Consider the following 24,073-nt stretch of genomic DNA (forward strand, 5'->3'; position numbering starts at 1 on the left):
CCTAGTATGTCAGTGGTAGAGCTGGGATTTGAATTAAGATCTGCCTGATGCAAAAAACAATTACACTTTTTGTAGAATGTCAAGCTGCATTCCAGAAGTCTTACTATTACTATGAAGATTTTCTAGCATGTAAACATGCAAAGCATAGATAGGGTTAATTACATTATCTCCTGTGCATACACAATAATGAGTATGCTATTCTTGGTCATTTGATACTGATAATGATATTGCTGGCAAGATTTTAGAACTAGTAATCAAAAACATGGTTCCTAAGCAACCAAGAAAGAACTCAATCACTAGGAGTCAGTAAGGCTTTATTAGGAGTAAATCTGTACCTGCTTTTGAATTTAGTCTACAGCTTGAGGAATGGTGAAGTTATTCAGACCAGCATAGAAAGTCTTTCTCATCAGCCTATTTCATAAACACTAAGCTGGATTATAACATAATAAAGTGAACTCTAGTCAAATGGCTTTGATTAATGGACTGGTGTTCTTAGACTACAGTTTTTGACTTAGTAACTTCAAGGACATGGACGATATCATGGCTGACAGAGCAAGGCTGAGACAACTGGCTGATATTTGAGATGTATGAATCTAGGTCCAGGATAATTTCTGCAGATTGGCATGGTGAGCAGATTCTAATGAGATAAAAGGGAAGACCTCCAGGAAAAAAGTGCTCCAATACCAGCTGGAAGACATAGAGCTTTCTGGTATGGACCCTTTGATGCCAATAAGCAGCCTCTTGAATCTGGCCATGGATGCATGCATGAAGACAGTGAGGTATCTGAATGAGAACAGCCCTGCTGTTCTGATGAGCAGAACATATGCCACCCATTTTGGTAGGAGTTTCCATCATGAGTTACTCAAAGCCATGCACCCAATCACAGCATCAACAGGTGAAGGAACTGGAAAGGTTCAGCCTGGGGAGGACTTAGGGGAGACTGATGTCTGTCTGCAAACTTCCAAAGGGCTTAATTACAACAGACATGGAAAAGGCACTTGGAATAAATGTGCTCAGAAGATTGAACTAGGAGAAGCTGGTAGAGGTAGACTTTGGCTTCATGGACAGAAGAACTTTCTCACTTAGCCACAGAAAAAGGAGATGGTTTCAAAGAAATCAGTCTTTTAAGCTGTGAATCTTGCTCAACCAGAAGCAGGATGACTGACCACTTGGGAGGTTTAACTATATAAGTACTCCGATCCTTGCTAAACCAGAGATGCTACAATATTCCAAAAATACAATTTTTTATGTAAACTATAGCTACAAATAGAAGACAAAAATGTGATGAATGTGAAAAAACCAAAAAAAACTACATACATTCTGAAATAAACAGGAAAACGCTGCCTTCTTATTTGACTTCCGGCATATTTCCTAAACTCTAGTTCTTCAGTTTACTCCTCTGGCTTAGCTCCCAAACTTAGCAGTGCGTCTGAAAACTCAGTTCCCTGGGCCACATCTTGAAAGTTTGGATTTAGTGGATCTGGACACAATGAATTTTTTTTTTTAATTTGGCAATTCTGATGCTCAGGCAGTTTGGGGGCTGACTGAAATTCTAGATTTAACAGGGGTAACCTATTTGGCATAAGAAATATGTTTATATATGCAACGCTTGAAAAAGTTTAGCAATTCCTATCAACCTGTTAATATTTAAAACCACTGCAGTTTGATATTTAAGCACTATTTCTATGCCAGGAACAAACTCAACCTCAGTATCCTAAGCTCTAACAGCTATAACACAAAAGTTTAATATATTATGCCTCTTGCTATTCAACTTTTAATGCAATATATAGATAATTTCTAGCTTTTAGCATTTTTTAGATAGATGTTTATTTAAAAATATGTCCTATCACTTATATGAGGAAAAAAACATAGCTATAAACTCACAGAAACAGATAGTAGAAGGGTGATTGCTGGAGTGAGGGGGAAGCGGGAAGAGGAGGTATTAGTTAAAAGACACAAAACCAAACAATCCTCTTTCCCCTCACAAAACTACCCCAAACAAAAAAGTCAGTATAATGCTATGAACTGAAAGTTAAGTGATGGGTGGGTGAAGCACCTCAAGCAGAACTGGGCTGATTGGGCTGATTGCCATTGACCACTTGAGTTAGGGGGATATTTTTGAAGTGATGGAAATGTTCTAAAATTGAATTAAGAAGGATGCACAACTCTACATTTATAAAAGTAAATGAATGAGTTAGATATTTAAATTGATTAATTTTAGGCTAGGCAAATAAAGCTCTTTCCACAAAAACGCATTTTGAGTTTTCTTTAAAAGAAAAAAAATGTTACTTTTAAAAGCATGAGACATTCCTCCTTAAACAAATGCAAAGTTTCAGAAAAATAGTTTTAAAAAATTATGTTGTCCATGCACACATAGTTTTTAGCTTAAATAACTTCTTTTTAAAATTACATTTCCATTTGGGCAAGCAAAGTCTCAGAAAACATGCCCTGTTAAAGCTTACAAGTACTTGTACAAACCACTGTGGAGGTAATAAATGAATTAATATTCAATTTATTAGAATTACAAATAGAAACTCAAGTATTTCCTTCACCTTTTATGCTCAACTTATCAATCTTTTTATTCTTAATAAATCTAGTAAATTTTTTTAATTGCCTTCCAGGAAACATTTGGTACTTAATTAAATTCAAGGTGATCAGTTATATAAAGTGTTGATTAAATTCTCATTCTCTCCATATACAAAAAAGGGGAGCCTTTTGAAGATTGGTGTTAATCCTTAAATGTTTCTATGTACATACTATAAAATGTTCTTCTCAGGAGCTTGGTAAAAGGACTACGGGACATAAATCTGCTTGTCTATACTCATAAAGGGCTGTGGAATGGCCATGATAGAAATGTAATCTCCAACATGCTTTGACTCAGGATATATCTTTGACTGTGACTTTCTGGACATGGAGGCAAAAGGTTTCAGAGATAGTTCCTGAGTAAGGTTTCTTCTTCTTCCCCCACCAAAGGATGTACATGTACAGACACACTAAAGGAAGAGAGGAAGAAGACTGCTCAAGTCTACACAAGTGTCCTGTAGAGCAAAAGCCCACCATTACTGAAGATTTGGAAGAAATAATAGATGAGAATGAATTGATATGACATACTCAAAACCAAAATAAGGGAAATTTTAAACATGTATGTCATTAAAAGCAATATTAAGTGAAACTGTGTTTACTGAAAGTTAAACCTGGAAAGTTAATCGTCTGAAAAAAATTCTCAGATTGACATTGTGTTCATTGATCTTATAACAGTGATAAATGTATATAATGTTTTGAAATCTGATTCTAAAATCCTTTCACTTGGTTTGTGAATGGCAGGTTGCCATGTGCATCTCATAGTGAAAATGGTCACAATTGACAATGAACTGGTCAGACAATGCTGGTTTATAGTGAGCATTTGCCAGAGGTAGAAGAGAACTTTACCAAATATAAATTGGAATTGATAACAACAATGAGAAGAAAACTACTGACTTGACCCTTCTGGTGCACATTCACTTCCTTTTAATTATAATTTTTGACAAGTCAAACATTTTTAAAACTTTTCTACTAGGGAAGGAAAGAGTGTACTTACATATGCACAAGACTATGAGAAAAAGGAGGTATGTGACCAGTTCCCGTAAAACACTTTTAAGGTATTTCTCTCGATTAGTGTTGCTTTCCTCCATGAGTCTTGTTCCCCAGAGACCTTTAAAATAATAATGAAAAAAGTGATGTCATTTTGTTTGAGATATTTTATGAATAGCAAAGGGAAAAACATGAAATAAATAGTATAACCTATAAGGGAGGTTCTCATGAATATCAATATATATATATATATATATATATATATATATATATATATATATATGCATATGTAGCAAACTCTGAATGCAACTGAGAAACTGATTTAGCAGAAACACCTTTTATTTCAGAATACCTCAGGTTCTTTCTCCCCATGAAAGGCAAACATAAGGCAATGATCTAATCATTTTCTCAACTTCCAAGACCATTAGCAAATATCTTAGCAAAAATTTAAAAGGACAGGAAATGAGGGCAATTTAAAAGAGAAGATTTCACAATTGTGCAAAACTCAGCTGTTCATCCTGTTTGAGAGAGAATAAAACCTGGAACCCTGGTGCTAATTCTAGTTACATAGACAATGTGGCTACAACCCAATAACCTTTGAGGCCACCCTGATGAAAAGAAGGCCTGGTTGTGGCATTATTTCAGTTTGGAAACATCTATCCTACTTCCAACACACTGGCAAAGGAGCTGCTCTGTGGTCAGCCTTGTCCTACAAGAAACACCATGGTGACTGATGGCACAAAACCCATGGAAGCTTAAGTGATTCTTTAAATGCCAATTAAAATATACTCTTTGAGTTAAAAGAAACAACTCATCTAGTCTCTCTCTTTTGGGAAAGAGTAAAAGCAGCAACCACATTCTACATTTTAGCAGATGAAAAAAGTGTTGGGCTGGCTTAGCGAAGATGACATAAGCCTCCTCCATGAGTTTGCTGGAGAGTTACCACAAATTTGGATTCAGCCAGCAGACAGACATGGCAGCTGTCCAGGCTCCTGTTAATGAACAGTGTGGTCAAGTCACATTTCTGCTTCTTTGGAAGAACCTTAATGTTTTCCAAAAAAGACAAGCCTCTTAATCTTTTCAAGTACATTAGGTTGGCCATTAATGGAAACCAGCCAATGGTCCCTGCATGTTGCCTCCTCATGCATTTATTTCACAGACCCTGTGTCCTTTAATGACTGAATTTCAGACAGCACATAAGGCATAACCAAGCACATAGAGAAAAAAGAAACACACTACAGGGTCATTCACTTTGAAGAAATGACTTCATCATCAGTGTTTACGTAATTTTAAGTCTTATACTAACATAGCAGTTCTACTTTTAAATTTGGCTTTTCGTTTCCTTTTCTTTCTGTCCCAAATTTCCTTTAGGAAAATCAACATCTGAACTCAAAGACACTGTGTTACATATCATAGGTTTCACCACTCTGAAAGTGGAGCATAAATTATGACCAGGTTTACTTCAGCCAGGATCTGGTAGTTGTCAGAGAATTACTCACTCAGAAGAAATGCAGCAAGCAGAATGTTTGTTCGTTGAAACTCTATCATATTAAAAAATTATTACAAACTTAGATGACATGGAAAATTACAACTCAGGATGCCACAGAGACTGCCAAGGAACAGGCTCAGTAGCTCTGGACACAACCACACCAATTTTTAGGTTGATTTCTTTTGGAGAGCAAACCTAAAATATACATTTAAAGTATTTTAAAGCAAAGATTGCTGGTCTCTTTACCATTATGAAAGACTGTTGCCCTGCTCCACTTAGTGATTTCATTCTTTCCAATGGTTTACAGACAACCATGCACTAAGGAAAAGGAATGATTCTTAATATTTACAAATAATATTTCTTAGCTTTTAAATAGAAAAAATAAACTTCTATCAGATTTTACTTAAGCTAAACTTTCAATGGCCCATGGTAATTTAATTACGGCCCTTGAATGAGACATTTCAAATAAAAAATAAACATGTCTCTGTATTTGCATTTTTATGTTATATACTGTTATACATTTACTTTTCTAAATTATCCTACCTACCTCTCCAAATATTTAAAGGCTTTAAAATTTTCATCCCACTTTCCCATTGAGAGTCTATCTTAGGAGACAGGGACCTCTTCACATTCTGCTGGGTGAGAAATGACTGCATTCACAATAGCAAGGATAACATGGGAAGTAACCGAGCACTGCTCCTGTTCAGCAGAGCTGATGGGATAAGAACTATTAAGGTCAGAACGCTTGTCCAAAATGTCAGCATCCCACCTGCACATTCCACAGAGGGCTCAGACTCACACCTGAACTGAAGATTCTTCTTTTTCCTTCTCTAGAAACCTAGTCTTCCTATTTGGCATCAACCCAGAATTTGGGGGTTCACGCCAGAATAGACCCTCCTCTTACCCCTCACATGGAGTTGACTCTGACAGCTTCTGTCTTTCTTTAACTTAGCTCCCTTCCATCCCAGCTCACATGCCTGCTTGCAGCCTGGTTTGCCCTCCTGATCTCGGTCAGCCCTCTCTGACCCAGTCTCCTAGCTACCTACTTTCCACCTCACCCCATCCTCTAACTTCCCCAGGTTGTCAATGATCATACCAGCCCTCTACTTGAAGCCTCTACCAGCTCCAAATGCCTACAGGAGAAAGTCTCAGATCCTAATGTGAGTACCATATTCACTTGGTCTTGCTCCTGCTCTTGTGCTCTCCCTGAATTTTCCTCTCACTCTTCCAAATGTAGCTCAAGATTGATTCCCTCTGCAAGTCTTCTCTGACCTCCTCAGGCATAGCTTGTCTTCTCTACCTTGGGTTTCCTCCCTATCTGGGACCTGGCACTGCAACTGTTTACTTATACTTTTGTTCCCTTACTAAACTCTGAGCTCCTTGAAAGTTGAGACCTTGTATGATGGATCTCTGTATCCCTAGCACCTACCATGAACAGGTTTCTCAAAGAGGTTTTTTGGCCACACAAATTCTGTTACTATCATAACCTTAACAAACCCAAAAGGCAGCAACTCACCCTCAAAAGAATTCCTCCATAATGAAAATCCAATCTCCAAAATTATAGTGCAAATAAAAAGGAAAAGGAGGAAGGAATAGAATAAAGTTTGGATTGAATGTAAAGGGAAAAGCTAGGTATGGTAGTGTAATTCCAGCACCTGGGAGACAGGCAGTAAGGTCATGAATTTGAGGCTAGCTTTGTTTTTTTTGTTTTTTTTTTTTTTTCATTTTTCTTTTATTATTCATATGTGCATACAAGGCTTGGTTTATTTCTCCCCCCTGCCCCCACCCCCTCCCTTACCACCCACTCCACCCCCTCCCGCTCCCCCCCTCAATACCCAGCAGAAACTATTTTGCCCTTATCTCTAATTTTGTTGTAGAGAGAGTATAAGCAATAATAGGAAGGAACAAGGGGTTTTGCTGGTTGAGATAAGGATAGCTATACAGGGCGTTGACTCACATTGATTTCCTGTGCGTGGGTGTTACCTTCTAGGTTAATTCTTTTTAATCTAACCTTTTCTCTAGTTCCTGGTCCCCTTTTCCTATTGGCCTCAGTTGCTTTAAGGTATCTGCTTTAGTTTCTCTGCATTAAGGGCAACAAATGCTAGCTAGTTTTTTAGGTGTCTTACCTATCCTCACCCCTGCCTTGTGTGCTCTCGCTTTGGCACATAGCAAATTAGACGCCAAGCTGGGCTACATAGTGAGACCCAGTCTCAAAAAGGGAGGGGGAGGGGGAGGAGAGGGGAGGGTAGGAGGAGAGGGAGGGGGAGGAAAAGGAGAAAGAGAGAACAACAACAAAAATAAAGGGAAAGTCACACTAGTCAAAAAGTGGGGAGGAGGGGGTGAAATTTCCATCAACTAAAGAATGGATAAACAAAATGTAGAATATACATCCAGTGGAATATGACTCAGTTATAAGTAGGAATGAAATGCAGATGCATGTTACCACATGGAGATGCCAATAACATTATGCTAAATGAAATAAGCCAGACACAAAAGGACTCATATTGCTTGACTTCACTTCCAGTAGATATGAGCTGGGAAATTCACAGAGACAGAAAGTGGAACAGAGGTTAGCAGTGGCTTGGGCAGGTGGAATGAGAGTTAATGTTTAGAGAGTCCAGGGCTTCTGTGTGAGCTGATGAAAATGTGCTGAACAAAACACTAAGAGCTAAGGAAATCCACAGTTCTGAATGCACTAATGCCACTGAATTATACACTTGAAACAGTAAACTTTACATTATGTACATTTCACACAATGTTCTGAAAAAAAGAAAAAGAAAAGCAGACTCTCCACTCTCTAGATCAATGAAAAATTAGGATAAGCAGATTATGCTATGAGTTCTTCTGAATCTCCTGATGAATCAACATCTAGAAAGTAAGAAAAAGTGAAAAGCAGCTGGCAAAAGTTAGGTTTGGGTACTGTCGGTAAATAGCACCTTTGGCTCCAATGACTGGAATTAAGACTTAATTCCAACATTTCATAGCTGTGACGTTGGGCAAGTCACTTAACATCTAGAACCATTAGTTTCCTCATCAGTGAAGTGGTGATGGTAGTACCTCCTTCACAGTGCTCCCCTAAGCATAAAATGAAACTGCGTCCATAGTAAGGATTTCAGCACAATGCCTGGCACACAGTGAGCAATAAATTATTATTTTTTATTCAGTTTAACAACCCCAAGCAAGTTTTCTTGACCTCTACACTCCCAACAGTTTGGGTGGGATAACACATGTAGTGTGTGGGGGTGGGACTTCTTGTGCACTGTAGGAAAATTAGTAATTTCCTTCGCCTTAACTCAGTAGATGCCAGGAGCAACCCACTTCCCACCTGCATTGTGAAAACCAAATATATATTCAGATACTATTGTCTCCTCAGGGACACAACTGCCTCTCACTCCCAGTTCAAAACTCCTAATTCAGGATAAGGCTCTGTTGATGATGAAAAAGAACTGAATTCTGAACCTCAAGGCAGGCTAAACTGATCAGTCACCACACTAGGACCATCACAAGCTACAACTAAGAATGGGTTATTCAATGTTTATCAACTTGGTGTGGTGCCAGCAACTATAGTCAAGTTCAGATTTTTTTGAGTCTCAATAACCTTTCCCATAACCGGATATGCTCCTCCCTTTAGATATGAAAAGGGAAGACAGGGAAAAGGCAAGTTAAACAGAGTTTAGCAAGACAAATCAATGTGTTAGTCTGTGTTGACAGTCACTTTTCAAATACAAACAGCACACTAATTTCAATGTCAAAGTCCGATTAGTTTAGGAAAGATAAGAGTAGACCTAATCTTTCACTTCAGCCCTAGCAGTAATGTGGCAGAGACTGCTAGCTGTCTACCAAAATCCATTTCTCCTGTTCTAGACATGTGAATATAATGTTTTTTTAGTCTTCTTTGCAGGTATTCTTGGTTATGTGGTTAAGAACTTTGCCAGTGGAGCCTAAGTGGAAGGGATGGAGGCTGTTTACAGAATAAAGCTTTTAAGACAACAGCAGGGCTAGGGATGAGACTCAGTGCTAGAGCACTCGGCTAGCACGCACAGGCCCCAGGCTGAACCCAGAACCTGGATGTCCAGCTTTGATCATGGATATAGTGACAGGGCTCGAGGAGAGTCATCTGAGGGAAAGGGATTATGTCCCCAAATAACCACACAGACAAGAGCTGCTGCTAAATTGGAATATCCTCCTTGAAACAACCAAGAAATTAAATTCTTTAGGGCACTGAATAGAGAGCAATATTTATTTGTTATAGCAGCTTAGCTCACTCTGACCAATACAGACAGTATAAGCAGAACACCCCTAATCTGAAAATCTCAAATCTAAAATGATTTGAGTGCCAGCATATCTCAAGTGGAAAATTCTACACCTGACCTCCTGTGACAGGTCAGAGTCAAAATGCTGGTTAAAAGTATTGTGTAGAATTACCTCCAGCCTATGGGCATAAGGTATGTATGAAACAAATGAATTCTATGTCTAGTCATGGGTCCCATTCCTAAAATATCTCATTGTATATGCAATTATTCCAAAATCTGAAAGACTTCTGGGCCCAAGCACTTCAGAAAAGGGATACTCACACTATACCTTGTGATTTTTCTAGGAACAAAAAAAGGCCAAGAGTACATATCTAAAGTATCAAGCAGGAACTCACTTTAGCAAGTTGATACATCCATAAAACATTCTACTTTAGGAATTCAGACAACTTATAAAGGGCCTTTCTACTAAAAAGGGTTTGCTAATCATCATAGTTGTTATCATCAAGATTGTTGGGCACCATCTTTAACTCAGCCATCCTTTTCTTCCTCTGGTCCAGGCCTTTAGCACATCCTCACTGGCTGCCTCCTGCCCCGTCTGCCTGGCTCAGAGTCGTCCTGCTTTGGTGTCTCCCTCTGCAAGCTCTCCTGAACACCATGCTGCTGACTCGTCTCCTGTCAACATGCTATTCCTGCTCAGAAACCTTCCACTGCTTCTTAACAGCTAGAGATACACTTTTAATTCCTTTGTTAGATGCAATACACTCCAAACCAGGCCTCAGACATCTTTCTTGGCTATCTTACTTCTGTCCAAGGAGCACAAAATAACCATTTGCTGTCCATCTGGAATTTATGTCACTAAACAACAACCAGAGTATGTTGAAGCTAGAAGTGACCTTGGAGATTAAATTCAGTTTCTTCATTTCATAAATGAAGAGCTGAGAGCCTGGAAGTTTGAATGAGTTGCATAAACTCATAAAGGCAGGAGAAGTTTGGGGAAGACCTGATCACTCCAGATGTCACTAATCTCCCCTACCTTTAAACACTGCAAAAGTTACTTTCTGTTCTGGTCCTAAGGCACTGTTTACATTGGTGCATGAAGATTTCCATCACTAATATTCCTAAGAGGGGGAAAAAAATGCACTTCATTCATGATTTATTTATTTTACATTTTTGGGTTCTGTCCAGTGGAAAATGATGTGTTACTCTTGTTTATTTCCTTATATAGCTGCTTGCACAGTGCTATCTTCATAGTTGGTGCTAAATACTTAATAAATGTTGCTTATGTAATCAGTGACCAGGATGCTAATTATATTTCTTCATAACAGAAGGTAATAAAATGAAATTTATTTAAAATCTTTCTAAAATCAAAAATTTCCCTGCCCTCCTACAAATTAAATCATTGATATGGGTATTATTACTTTTTTTTAATGTTTACTCGTTTATTTTAAAGGATATTACCAAGATACAGAGGAAGAAATATACAGGCAGGGCCCTGGGAAGAGGTGCAGAGCTCCCGTGCCCTCCCCAGGTATCCCACCTTCCAGAAGCCATATCTCGAAGCCCTATTGATACAGTCCGACCCAGGGGTTTAAGATTATCAACTTATTCACTGTACGTTTCCTGAATTTTTTTCTTTAAAAGAAATAAACTTGTAACATGCCCTCATATAAAAACATATATTTCATTTTCTTGTATTCTGTTATTGAGTTTAGTCAAGCAAGGTTAAGTGCTATCATATGTTCAAAAAGAAATTAAGAAGACCATGTGAGTCTACCATTGTTACCTTACAAGGAACATCTCACTCTAGTGAATGTTTTCAATAAGCACATTTACACAGCATAAAAGATAATGTGTTTTAATATAGTTCTGAGCCCTGAAAAGGAGCTTTTTTTTCCACCATGCCCCAAGTCCAACTAACTAGTATAAACAAACATGTAACAGAAGTATCAAAATGTACTTTTATAATTTTATAACATATAACTTGCTACCCATTTTCAATGCTTTATTTCATTTAATTCTTCCAACAAATCAAGGACTGAGTATTATTCCTTTTCTTTTTGATAGATGCAATGTTTTATGGATTAGAGAGGTTAAATAACTTGCTCAAGGTCACACAGTCAGTGAGAAGAACTAGGATCTTTAGCCATGCTGCTACAATATCGCTGACCAGCCTTAACCGTGATGTTCCAACATCACTGGGTCAGTTTTTGTGTGACTCAAAACTGACAGAAAGGGGAGGGCAGGGAGAATTTCAAAAGAACCGAACATGGAAACACTTAAAAGTGAAAATCAAAAGAATTTGGTGGATAAGACTCAATGTAACATTTTTCCAAGGATGATTCTGACAAAATGTTGCAAACATGGGATCCCATTTGCATTGGAAAAATCTGTGTCCTCTTACTAGGTACTGGCAAATTTGAAAATTCCTTTCCTGCCTTTTGGAGAATTGGGAGCACTGTACTCTGACAAATTCATCAGCTGCTATCTGTAGATGTCATCGTTTTGTTGGAACTGCAAAAAACACTTATTTTAAAACATCCTTCCAAGATTCTTGAAACAATGTAGCTTTTTTTTTTTTGCAACTGTTTTAGAAAAATGTCTAGAATTACAACTGGACAAATGTCTATCTTTATAAACAGTATTGTATTCCATTCGTGGTGTTCTCACAACTTCCAAACAACCATAGGCATCACCAACACATCAATGACACTGCTCCCACAACTTAGATTCAATGTTATCCATTGCCACCCTTTCCAGACGGGATGAGGGGACCAGAAGCGTGAAGGCAGAGGAACAGCATGGATGCTGACATACATTTTTCTTTTTGCTTTTGTTTATGTAGCAACCATGCGATTACAACACCACTTCACTACGCCAGGCGTACCCCTAAATGGCTTTCTCTTCTTTTCAAAAGTACAAAAGAAGAGAGGGAGGTACCAACAACTTTGCACCAACAAGGGCACAGAGGTACCGGACGCTGGGGACCGGAAACAGCTGAATTAGCAGAGGTGGGGACCGGCTTCCCAGGGAGGCGGGGACACCAAGGGGATGCGAGGTGGAGCCGGGGACCGCGGCCCGCAGCGGGTGAGGGTCGGGACCGTCGCCCCGCACCAACCGCCGCGCATCGCGCTCTTACCTCGCAGCCCGCGAACCAGCCTCTCCGCCCAGGCCACTCGGGGCGGCTGCCCGTCCAGCGGGAGGTGGCGATGCAGCGGGTCCCCGCCGCCGGCCGGGCTGGGACACGGCGGGGCCTGGTCCTCTCGCCGATGCCGCCTCCCGCTCGGGTGGCCCGCGCCGTGGTAGCCCCCAAGTCCGCGGCCGCGGGCGCCCGCGGAGCTCACCGCCGAGGAGGCGGCCGACCTCCGGCTGCCTGGGCGCCATTCTACGTCCATCTCCACCACCATTCCCCCTTCTTCCCCTTCCACCTCCTCGTCGTCGTCCTCCTCCTCGGCCTCGAAGCCCGGGTTATCGCGGCTCCACGCCTGCCTGGAGCAGGACGAGAGCGGAGGGGACGGGGAGGCCGAGGCTCCGGCCGGGGGGTCCCGCGCGGCCGCCTGTCGGATGCGCTCCATCTCGATCTCCAGGCCCCGCGGCTCCCGGAGGCCGCCCGCCATCAGCCGGCCCGGGCCCGGCGCTCGGGACGCCGGCGGCCGCTTCGCGTCCCCGGGCTGCTGCGGCTGCACGCGGCTCGAGTTCACCATGGCGATCAGTGGCGCCCGGAGCGCGGATGCGCCGCGCCGCCCTCGGCGCTGTCTGCCGCCGGAGCCATGTTCTTTTCTTCCCGGGGTCCCCGCCGCCGCCGCTCGCTCCCCGCCCCCGACCGCCCCGCGGGCCCGCGTCCCTCGCCCGCCCCCTCGGCCCGCCTCCCCGCGCCTCGCCCCAGAGCCCGCGCGCGCCCGGCGGCGCCCCGGCCCGCGTTCCCAGTGCAGAGGGCGCCCACATTCCATTGGGGGAGGGGGGAAAAGGGACGGGGCTGCTGACCCGCCCGCGGGAAAGGGCTCCTGCGGAGGTCACTGCCCGACCGACCTGGGATCGAGGCTTGGGCCCAGGGTGGTGGCCATCCACTATGCCTCGATTTACCAAAGTGGGTGGGGGGCGGTGGCGGTGAGGGGGAAGACCAGGATCCTTTCATGAGACGGTGAGAAATGCGGCCTGAAGTGGTTTCCAGCAGGAGCAAAGAAATGGAAACCAGGAACGAACTACTAGGGCTGCTTTGCATCTGGAGGCCCCTCTCCTGGGCTCTGCTGTTCGTTGAGTGCTTTCTTCAGTCTCGCCTCTCCATACATTGTGGGGATCCCAAGGGTTGGAAGTTCAGACTCAGATTGTTGGTGCTTTCACCCTGATCTCATTTCCCCTCTGACCAGCACCAGATAACAGACTCCCACCTCAGGTCCGAAGTCTCGAACTTCATTTCTACTCCGCTGACCCAACATTGAAACTACTCCAAAAAAAAAAGTTTAAAAAAATCTTTTCCCTTGTCTTTTAAACCTGCTTCACCTCCGGTGTCCGCAGTTGAGGTTTGGACATCACTGTCCTCCTCCCTTCCCAGGTTGGTCTTCACGATAGTCTCATCTGTCTCCTCTCTCGGCTTGCCTCTCTTTAGGTCTTATTTCTGCTCACAAAGGCCTCTCTGATAAGACCGCTGCTTTTCTTCCGCCCAGGCCTTGTTTTGTGTCTCGTGTTACTCCACATTGAAAAAAATGACCTCTGCAGTTCCATCTCCTGTTCTCCCAGTCAGTGTCCCCGTTGTTCCCAAATTATATCCCAGAACCAAAGTTGCTAATTGGTCACATTCGTGCTTCCACATCTCTGGGCTTCCAGCAACTTAAAAGATAACATTTAATTTCTGTAGTTGGTTTAGTAAATTTTCCTGATGTACTCCTGTAGCAGTTTGCTTAGGGCTGCCATAACAAACTAGCACAGACCGGGGAAGCTTAAGCTATAGAAATTGTTTTTCTCACAAGTGTTGGTTGGTTTCTTCTGAGGCCTCTCTCCTTGACTTGCAAATGGCCCATCTCTGTGTTTTCCCATGGTTTTCTCTCAGGTCTCCCTTTCTTATAAGGACTGCCCCCAGTGATTTGATTTTAACTATATTGCCTTTTCAAAGACCCTGTCTCCAAGCACAGTCACATTCTGAGATGCTAGCAGTTAGGATTTCAACATGTGAATTGTCGGGAGGACATGGTTCACACCACAGCAACTTCAAAGGTATGCTTCTGTCATGGTCTCCCACAGAGTACATCTGCCTGTGTAGCATGATTTGTTTGTTCCTGTGCGGGGTACCATGCTGATCATGTTTCAGTTGTTATGACTGCCTATCACCAGATTCTGTAGTTCACCCAGGTATTTGTATACTTCACCCATCCGTGAGCCTCACAAGGTCTGGGCTGGTGGCAAGTTCCCCCGCAGGGCCTGGCTCATGTTATTCGGCAGTTCACTCTGTAGACATTTCTTGTACATGGAATTGCAAGCTGAGCATGTTAAGCAGAGTGTGGTACAGGCCTCAAGAGGGGACAATTCAAACAAACAAACAAAAAACAAAGAAACAAACAAGACACATGGAGATTACCAACCTAATAGAGACTGTGATGCCTGTCTTACCAGACACTTCTAAAGGTGCAGTGCCCTGAACAGCATCACTTGCACTATATTGTCAAAACTTAACAGACATGGCCAGAGGAGAGCCAGGCATGGGAAGAGAGCACAGAATCTGAGCCTAAGGGGTCCCCTGGAGAACACTGAAGACCTCTAGTATCAGTTGGGCACTTAAAAAGACAGATTCCATGTCCCCATTCCAACCTCACTGAGTCAGAAAATCTGGGATTTCTTATCTGAAGATTCTGAGTGTTTTCAAAGAAGTCTCGTTTGAGAAGCACCCTTATGTTCCCAATGGAAGGACTTTCATAAACATTTTCCATAGTCCTATGTTTTGTTATCACTGGTGTTCCATCATCTACAATCCTAGGCCTAGGAGAAACCTCAGTGCTTCTGAGGAGCAGTCAGACTTTTTCTCTGGCTTGTGTGTGTACTGCATTAATTCCTTGCAAAGGCCCTGGAGACAGAACTCCCTGGGTTCATTGCTTTCAACACCATCAGCAAGTTACTTCACCTACTTGTGCCTATGAAAGTGGAAATAACGATGGTTCAGTCATCCATTCCGGCTGCTGTAACAAAAATTCTATAGATTGGGTGACATACAAACAACATTTACTTCTCACAGTTCTGAAAGCTGGAATTCCAAGATCAGGGTGCAAGTACACTTGGTATCAGGTAAAGGTCCACTTCCTGATTCAGATAGCACCTTCTAGCACTGAGGACATAGCTAGAAGGGACAAAAGAGCACTGTTAGAGATCTTAAATATTCCCCAAAGGCCTGTGTGTTGAAGGCTTGTTTGCCTGCCTGTGACACTAGTAAGAAGTGGTAGAACTTATATGAAGTGGATTCTGGTGGAAGTTAGGTCATCAGGGGCATGTCCTTGAAGGGCATGTTGGAACCATGGTCCCTTCTTCTTTCATTCTCTTTCTTTCTTTCCTCCTTCCCTTATTCTTTCTTTCTTTCTCTCTCTCTCCCTCCCATCCACCATGATGAACACTCACAAGGCCAAAGGCAGCAGAGTCAACTGACTATGGACTGAAACTTAGAAAACTGTGATCCAAAATAAACTTTTCTTCCTTTTAACTTTATTTATCTCAGGTATTTTGTCACAGCAATGAAAATCTGACTAGTACAAGCTTCCATGGGCCTTTAAAAATAATGACACTAATCTCTTTTGTGAGGGCTCCATCCCCACAGCCTAATCACCTCTCAATGGCCCCACCTATCAGTACTATCACAATGAGGGTTAGGATTCCAAAGTGTGAATTTGGGGAAAACACAAACATTCATACTACAGTAGCAATGCATCGGGAACTCTATCAGATCCACAATAAATGCTAAAAAGTATGAGAACCGTATTAGTTCTTACTAATTGCAATGATTATTGTCATCTTTCATAATTGCTTATTTGGTCATCTTTGTCCTAAAAAAGAGCCTCTTCAGGACAGAGCTCAATGCCCAACCCAGGATTCTGTAACAAGTTCTTACTGAGCACCTACTATGCACTGAACACAATGCTAGGGACAAGACAGCAATCAATGAATTAAGACAAAGATTGGGGGTGGCTTGCACTCCTCAGGGATTTAGTGGGTGATAATGAATCCTGAGTCACAGAGGTAGGCCTTTGACTAAAGCTGGGGTCCCCTGACTCTTCTGCTAGAGTTCTTTTTACCTTTCAATACCACCACTTTACATCTGAGCCTCTAAGGCCTTTGCCTTGTCTTATGCCCATAGGAGGCTCCTATAAAGTTGTTGATCAAAATGTTATTTAAAATTTTGGGATATTTTTCCCCCCAAAATGTGTTCATTCCCTACAGTTCAAGGTTTAGAAGATTACTGCTTAGTGTATCCACTTCTTGTTTGCTGTAAGTGTTTTTGCTAGCAAGTCTGTAGTCTAGTGACATGGAAGGAGAGTACAGTGGAACAGCAATCCTATCAAGGAAAGAATAGAATGAACAAATGAATTCAGTTAATTTCTGCTTATTGGATTCAGATTCAGTGCTTTCACTATGCATAGTTAGATTGAGCAGAACAAAATATAATTGAGACAGATCCTTTAGAGAGTTAGAGTCTCCCTGAAGAGATACATACCCTGAACCAAAATAACAGGAGAAGGAATAATACAATTTTGTATCAAGCCAATAGGAAAGGCTTGCAACCTGAGAGGGGTTCAGGAAAGAGGTGACCCAGGCTAGGCAGGGAAGGTAGTAGGGCCAGATCGCGGAAGACCTCAGATGTAAGTCAAGAAGTACAGATTTTATTTTGTGGTTAATAATAATATTAATAGGATCTTTTCTTTTTTAGTGTCTATTATTTAAAACAAAATCTATAACATTCTTCCTGAGACTATACCCCCATCCTTAACTCAATTCAGAATGAAAATGTGTCCACACATACATAATTTAGAGTTAGATATGTGCTTACTTATAGTTCTATTTGCCAATTATCACAAGAAATGTATTTTTAAAACTTTCAGCTTCTTTGTGTAATAAAACTTGAATCTGGGCTTGAGGCTTGAGGCATGGCTTAAGTAATAGAGTACCTTCCTTGCAAGCATAAAGACCTGAGTTCAAACCCCAGTACTGGAAAAAAAAGAAAAAAACCAACCCTGATTTGTGCATTCCTGATTCTTGCATTGCAGGAGTTTTACTATCAATTATAATCTTGGCTTCTGAAACTCAGAACCTGTAACAAAATATGTTGCCTGCTCAAATATTATTCATTTTTTCTGCTTGCTAATGTTCTTGTTTGTGCTTTTACCTTAATGTGTTCGTATATCCCTGGCAGAGTGCCTTGCTTTTGCTCAAGCAGGTCTTGAAGCTGTAAATTTTCTCTCCCTCTTCATAGAATTCCTTCTTCTAATACCCATCTTAAAACCCTACTTCTCATAAGAGGTTTTCCCTTTTCACATGAGTGTGTTTTATTCCTTTGGTTCCACAGTTATATGTCATATTATAAATTTTAATAATCCACATAGTGTGGAATTTTGTGTGTGATGGATTGCATAGACCACAGGCTATTCGACTTTGTTTTATTTGGGTGATAGGTTTTGGGGGGACCACTTAGCAGCCATTTAAAAGGCAAACTTGAAAATAGTTTGGCTGAATTTAGTACCTGGTAGTCTCCACATCTCTCACTTCTAGATCAGCATTGCCTGTTTGTTTCTTGTTTTGCTTTTTTTTTCCAGGGAGAGCTGGTGAGACAGACATGTGCTGAAGTGCGTGTTGGTCTTGCCGTCTCCACCTTCAAAAGGAAATCCAAAAGGAGTTTCTGGCATGTGTGGTGTTGCTTAGCAATGCACCCAAACAAACATGTTTCTCCCTCATTTTTTCCCAGTCCTTATTTATTCAAGAACATTGTAAAATACATTTTTACCATTTGACATCTGAAATCATTAGAAGAAAATCTGATATTTGGGGCTTTAAAAGAAGAACTTATAACCATAGTAAAAATTTTTACTTCATTTTATTTCTCATCTTATTGTCAATAAGGTCGGGCTAGGATTTGTGGTATTCTTCTTCATATCTGGATTTGGCATTGGATTGGCCTTTGTATGTCTGTGTCTCTGTGGGAGCCATCTTGCTATCACTGTTGGCTGTCACTGTGATGACCTAACCTCTCTATCTTAGCTTCCTTCTCTGAAAAATGAGGTTACCTACTTTTCAAATCCCCCATGGAAACTTTGTTGAGGATTAATGAAGGAAAATCAATAAATTCATTATACATTTACAGAGTCCACTAAATGCCAGGCACCATGTTAGATTCTGGGGAGACAAAGATAAGTGTGATTCCTACTTTCAAAGGTATTAAATTGTTTAAATACACTCTCTAGAAACATCCGTAAGTCACTCTCATTCCTTTTTCTACTCTACATAGAGACTTAGGCATCTTTCTAGACTCAAGACATCAAGTCCTCCTAGAATTTCCCTTAGCCATGATCCAGGTCCCTAACCTGTATTTACTTGCTGCTCTTCCCTGTAAATCTTTTTCTTAGCACTGGCATCCTATATTATTTGTCTTCGTGCACACAGTATAAGCTCAGGGTGAGCAGAGACTTGCTTATTCAATTGTTGTTCAACAGCTCAGCAGCCAGTCCTCCCTTTTAGTGACACCAGTACCTTAGTTTTCTTGGAGAGCCACCCTCCCCTATTCTGAGTCTATGTGTGACTCTGGTGTGTGGCTGATACAACCATTAGTTTCCAAGTGGTGATGGCAGAATTCAAGCATGGCCAATCAGATTGAGTTGTCTTGGCCTTTGTGACTACTATATAACAATGAGTATGGTATCCAGTCTTGTTCAGTGAAAATCAGGCCAGACCCTTTTTCCAGTTATTGGAAAAGAATAGCTTTTCTTTCTACTAGATTTGGTTTCAAAGATGTAAGTCCAGAAAAGCTTATAGCCAAAATGTTAGCCTTCAAAGGAAAAAAGGGGCCAAGAGCACCTATACAAAAACACGTGTAATGTGAAGACTATGACACCAAAATTGAATGAATGTCTGCATGCTTGTGCTATTTAAGAACACTATACCATACATTTTTATCATGTGTGATCAACTACTTTTGTTGGGTGCAGATATGATATTTATTATCTATATCTTTATTCAAGTTCCAAAGAACTTGGAGCAAAGTGGGGACAAGAATATAGCTCTTTGGAATACTGTGTGAGGATTTTCTCTTTACTGACTCTAATTTATTCATTGCTAGCTGTTGAATGTTGCTATTAAAAAAATTTGAGGGCCTAGTTCACACCTGTAATCCCAGTGACTTGGGAGGTACAAATAATAAGACCACTATTCAACGCCAGCCTGCAAAAAAAGTTATTGAGATCCCCATCTCAACAAGCAAGATAGGCATTGTGGTACCTGTCTAGACCCAGCTAGGCAGGAGGCAGCAGTAGAAGGATCATAGTCTGAGGCCAGCCCAAGCAAAACCATGAGATCTTATCTGAAAAATAGCTAAAGAAAAAGAGGCTGAGGGGAATGGCTCAAATGGCCCAAGTTGCCTAACAAATGCAAGGCCTTGAGTTCAAAAGCCTAGCACCAAAAAAAAAAAAAAAAAAAGCACCCCACTTTGAACCCAACTGTAGTTTTACAGACTTTCCAAAAGCTTATCAAATGTTTTCTCACATGCTTCTCCTTGATGCCAAACTGAATGTGGCTCACCACATCTTCAGATTTACCAGGCTTTATATTATACCTGTCTTGTCCATCCAGCACAGTCCTAGATATGATTAGGATCAAACGAAGTCATCCTTGCCTGTAAAAAGCTTGTAATTAGCTTGCTAACCACAAGTAAAAAATTTAACCAATAAGAGCTATATAACACTCTTTGTTAAAGCTTTTTCTTTTGGTTCTTTAAATACAGATCCAAGAATTCAACTCCCAAGGATTCTGATTTGTTATGTCTTAGGTTGGTCCGAGGAATCTGTACCTTTTTTTCTTTTTTACAGTGCTGGGGTTTGAACTCAGGGCCTACACCTTGAGCCACTCCACAGGCCCTTTTTTGTGATGGTTTTCTTTTGAGATAGGGTCTCATGAGCTATTTGCCCAGGCTGGCTTTGTACCAAAAGCCTCCTGATCTCTGTTCCAGAGTAGCAAGGATTATAGGCGTGAGCCACCAGCACTGTTTGTACTTTAGAAAGATGAACAGAGAGGGAGGAATAATGTGTTCTGAGGATGCTATCATTTGAGCCCTTGAGTCTGAAGGACCGAAGGAGGGACTGCAAGAGGTCCCAAAAGGTGATAAGTGACCAAGGAGACACTTCTCCTCCCTAGGAAACTCCCATTTGCATCTCTGCCATCAGGCAATGCAAAAAAGGCTATAAAACCCCACTCCCCACCCCGACCCATTGGATCACTGTTTTCCAGGTCCCCCTGCATTCTCCACTATGCGGGTCTTTCTCTTCTCTTCTCTACAAATAAAATCTTTCCGACCTCTGCTGCTGGACTCTGTCTGTGCTTTCATTCTCAGAGCAGGCTCAAGAACCCTGAGCACCTGAAATTCCTGCATGTGTCATCCATGCATCAAGTCAGCACTAATTGAAGTTAGATCTACCTCTGCATTTCATGAGCCAAATAATTTTCTTTTGGGTTAATTTATTTAGGTTAAGGTTTCTGTCACTTGCAAAAGAAATTGCACTGAATAACAGATTTGAATAGAAGTGAATCATTCAGCCCTTCAGGGGTCATATGCATGGGAGGCTCTGTGAGCACAGGTTGGGCTCCCCGGCTGAGCTGAATGGGCTCAGTGAGGCATCTGCGGTGGCTGGGTTCCCACCACAAGGTTTAGGAAGTTAGAGATCTTGTGAAGTGCCAAATTCTTCTTTTCTTTGTACATATCATGAAATTGAAGTCTTTGCTGTAAGTAATAGTCCAAAGAGCTTCCCAGGAGTGTCTTTTCATTCTCTTGACAATAGTTTTGAAGTTTGTAACTTTGACAAAGTCAGTTTTTAAATTTTTCTTTAATAGGTCATGCTTTTGGTATCAAAGCTAAGAAAACTTTGATTTACCTAAACCCATACATATTTTTTCTCCATATTTTCTTCTAGAACTTTTATAATTTTAAATTTTATGTTTAGACATATGGCCCATTACGAAATAATTTTTGCATATTTTGTGATGTGTGAATGGAGAGTTTTGCCGATTTGTTTATTTTTGTATATGAATATTAAGTTGTTCCAGCACTATTAGTTGAAAAGACTATTGTCTTTGTACTGTTGGAAATGTAGGCCCCAAAAGTGACCATGTGGAGAGGAGTGATCTGGCCAAGAGATTCTTTATTGCCAGGTAGGAGAGGGAGAGAGCTGAGAGAGAGAGAGGGAGAGAGAGAGAGAGAGAGAGAGAGAGAGAGAGAGAGAGAGAGAGAGAGAGAGAATCAGGAAGGGCAGGGGCTAAAATACCCCTCAGTGAGACTCAGCATGATCTGATTGGTTAGGATCTTATGGTTCATGCTGATTGGAGGTTGGGGCAGAAGGAGGATTCAAGCTAGACTTGAGGCAGGACCATGACCCTGGAAAATAGAAGCTTAAGGGTGCAGTAAGAACTGAAACCTATCAGCACCATTATTGCCAACATTCCTCCCTTTTTTGTTTGTTAAGGAAGGAGGGTGTTGTGTTCTCTCTGGCTTCTTTGAGCTGGCAAGGGGCGGCATAGGGGAAGGGAGGGTTAGTTGGCAAACAGTGTTGGGGTGGTGAGCCTCATGATGGTGTACAACCAGGCTCCAAAAATGAAGATTTCCTCTTCCCTGAAGTTGATGAAGGTCCCTTGTAGCCATAGGTCATAAAGAGTCTCGAGCCAATCCTCCAACCTCAGCATGGTGGGTATTGGGAGTCGAGGAATTGTAGCAGGCGTCCTGTAAGGGGGTCTTGATGTTTATAAACAGGTGTCCTGGTAGGGTCCATTATAGGTGTCCTCTGGTTGTGCTCTCAGGGGTTGGTATCTTTGGAGGAGAAGCTGGTTACATTTTTGATTAGCAATAGCAGACATGCAGTATGATTCAAGGGAGGAAGCTTAAGAATAGGAGAGCAAGAAACATAGGCATTAGGATGGGCATTGGCCAGGAGAACCACTGTGAAATGTTCTTCCCTAGACAATTTCAAGAGTCCTCCAACTACAGAGAGAGAAATGGGTGGCCATACATTATCTAAGACCCAAATAGGAATATTAGGAGGAGCATAAAAAAGGTGTCTGCTCAGGGACTACATACCTAGGGATCTAAATTCTGCAAAATCCTATAACTGCCAGGAAAGCTGTAAGCTGTCTTATGGTATGGGGGTTGGGAAACGGAAGATTAGGTTGATGCATTTATGACTCAGAGAGTGAGTCTGTCCCTTTAAGGCCACACCTAGGTAGGTGACCTGTGGGAGGCAGGGGCTGTGAGGATTTAAATGTAACACTCTTGGATAAAAGAGAGCTTTTGCTCATTATTTTATATAAATTGACACTTTTAACTTTTTAAATGTTTGTACCATATTTAGATAAAGTATAACATAACACTGTTACAAGGTGGTCATTTAAGACACATAAGCAAATATGTAAATGAGCTCTGATTTAGTAGTACTTAAAGCTTGACAAGATCAGCAGAAAACATGAATAATTTCTTTGATAAAATCTTTCTCTGTAATGGTTTTTTGTAGATGTTACTCACAGCAGAACAATAGTAAGATAACCTTGTTATTTCATAGACATAGAGGATTTGATTTTAGTTTGACATGACCCTAAAAATCTTTTAGGAAACTCTTAGATTACATTCAACTTTAACTATATCACACACCAAAGCTTTTATTATACACTTTTCAAACTTACTCAGACCTTCATACAACATACTAAACCCCTTGATGGTTTGTCCTTATCCTTCCTATTTGAAACAATCTTTAGGACAAACCCTTCTTTCCAAAATCCCTTCTCATACAAAAAACCATTCCTTTTTCCTTTAACTTCCCAAAAAATACATTTATTACCTATCTATATCCTTTCCAGTTGTTTACTTTGTAACTTGTATTTTAAAATTAACTTTTATAAGAATTTTAAATTTATTATAGGGGCTGGAGCAGCTAATTAGTAGCCCTTGTTGTTTTAAGGAATTTATAATGGGCATAAGGTCTCATGTCCCTCAGGCTTGAGGGGATATTGTTTTGGGTGTGGAAACTGTGAGGGATTTTTGAGTTTTATTTGAATAGGGAGGTCTGTCCTGGCTCACCCTACACTCATCTCATCAGTCCACACTGTGGAATCTCTTTGTCCCCGAAGGAGGGGGCAGCAGAGATAGCTGCCTGGAGGGAGGAGAATTTGAGCTTTTAATTGAGATAGTAAATCCTGTCCCATTAGGGACACTGGAGTTTTAGGTACTATGAGGAAAGAGTGACAGAAGAAGAGGTCTCCCCAAGAGCAGGCCAGAGGCCAGGTAAACTAGCGCTCTAGGGGCTGGCCAGATTTGCCCTGAATGGTAACTTTTGTCATTGGACCGAGGACCAGGAGAAAAAGGTAAAGCAGAGAAATGGGCTCCACTGTCTAGGAGGAAAATGGCCTTTTGTTTTTCTGCCATTATGGCTCCTCAACATTAATGCCAAGAAGTAGAGTGTGGCCAGGAGGCTTGGACCCATCAATCCATAGGAGGAGTCACCTCACCTTCCATCTGGTGATGGGGGCACTTAGACCTCCAGTGGTT

The 24,073-nt window shown here is 41.3% G+C and overlaps 1 protein-coding gene and 1 long non-coding RNA gene across 5 annotated transcripts in view; one reads left to right on the forward strand and one right to left on the reverse strand.

The window, feature by feature from the left end:
• The window catches only part of Pkd2 (polycystin 2, transient receptor potential cation channel), a 52,878-nt gene extending 39,332 nt beyond the window's left edge, over positions 1-13,546 (reverse strand). The window contains exons 1-2 of one of the 4 annotated variants that reach the window (XM_074041786.1): positions 13,339-13,546; positions 3,578-3,691 (exon numbers count right to left, since the gene is read on the reverse strand). In XM_074041786.1, the coding sequence (XP_073897887.1) occupies positions 3,578-3,691; positions 13,339-13,531 (307 nt within the window). In that variant the 5' untranslated portion in view covers positions 13,532-13,546. Of the gene's footprint in view, positions 1-3,577; positions 3,692-12,448; positions 13,102-13,338 lie in introns of those variants that run through there. The other 3 variants (XM_074041784.1, XM_020154614.2, XM_074041787.1) reach the window with 3 other exon arrangements.
• Positions 6,032-10,602, forward strand: LOC141410932 (uncharacterized). The gene is made up of 2 exons (XR_012435739.1): positions 6,032-6,219; positions 9,870-10,602. It is a non-coding gene; the product is annotated as an uncharacterized lncRNA (long non-coding RNA).
• Positions 13,547-24,073: the final 10,527 nt, after the last annotated feature.

Source organism: Castor canadensis, chromosome 9, assembly GCF_047511655.1.
Source record: "Castor canadensis chromosome 9, mCasCan1.hap1v2, whole genome shotgun sequence".
NCBI classification, from domain to species: Eukaryota; Metazoa; Chordata; class Mammalia; order Rodentia; family Castoridae; genus Castor; species Castor canadensis.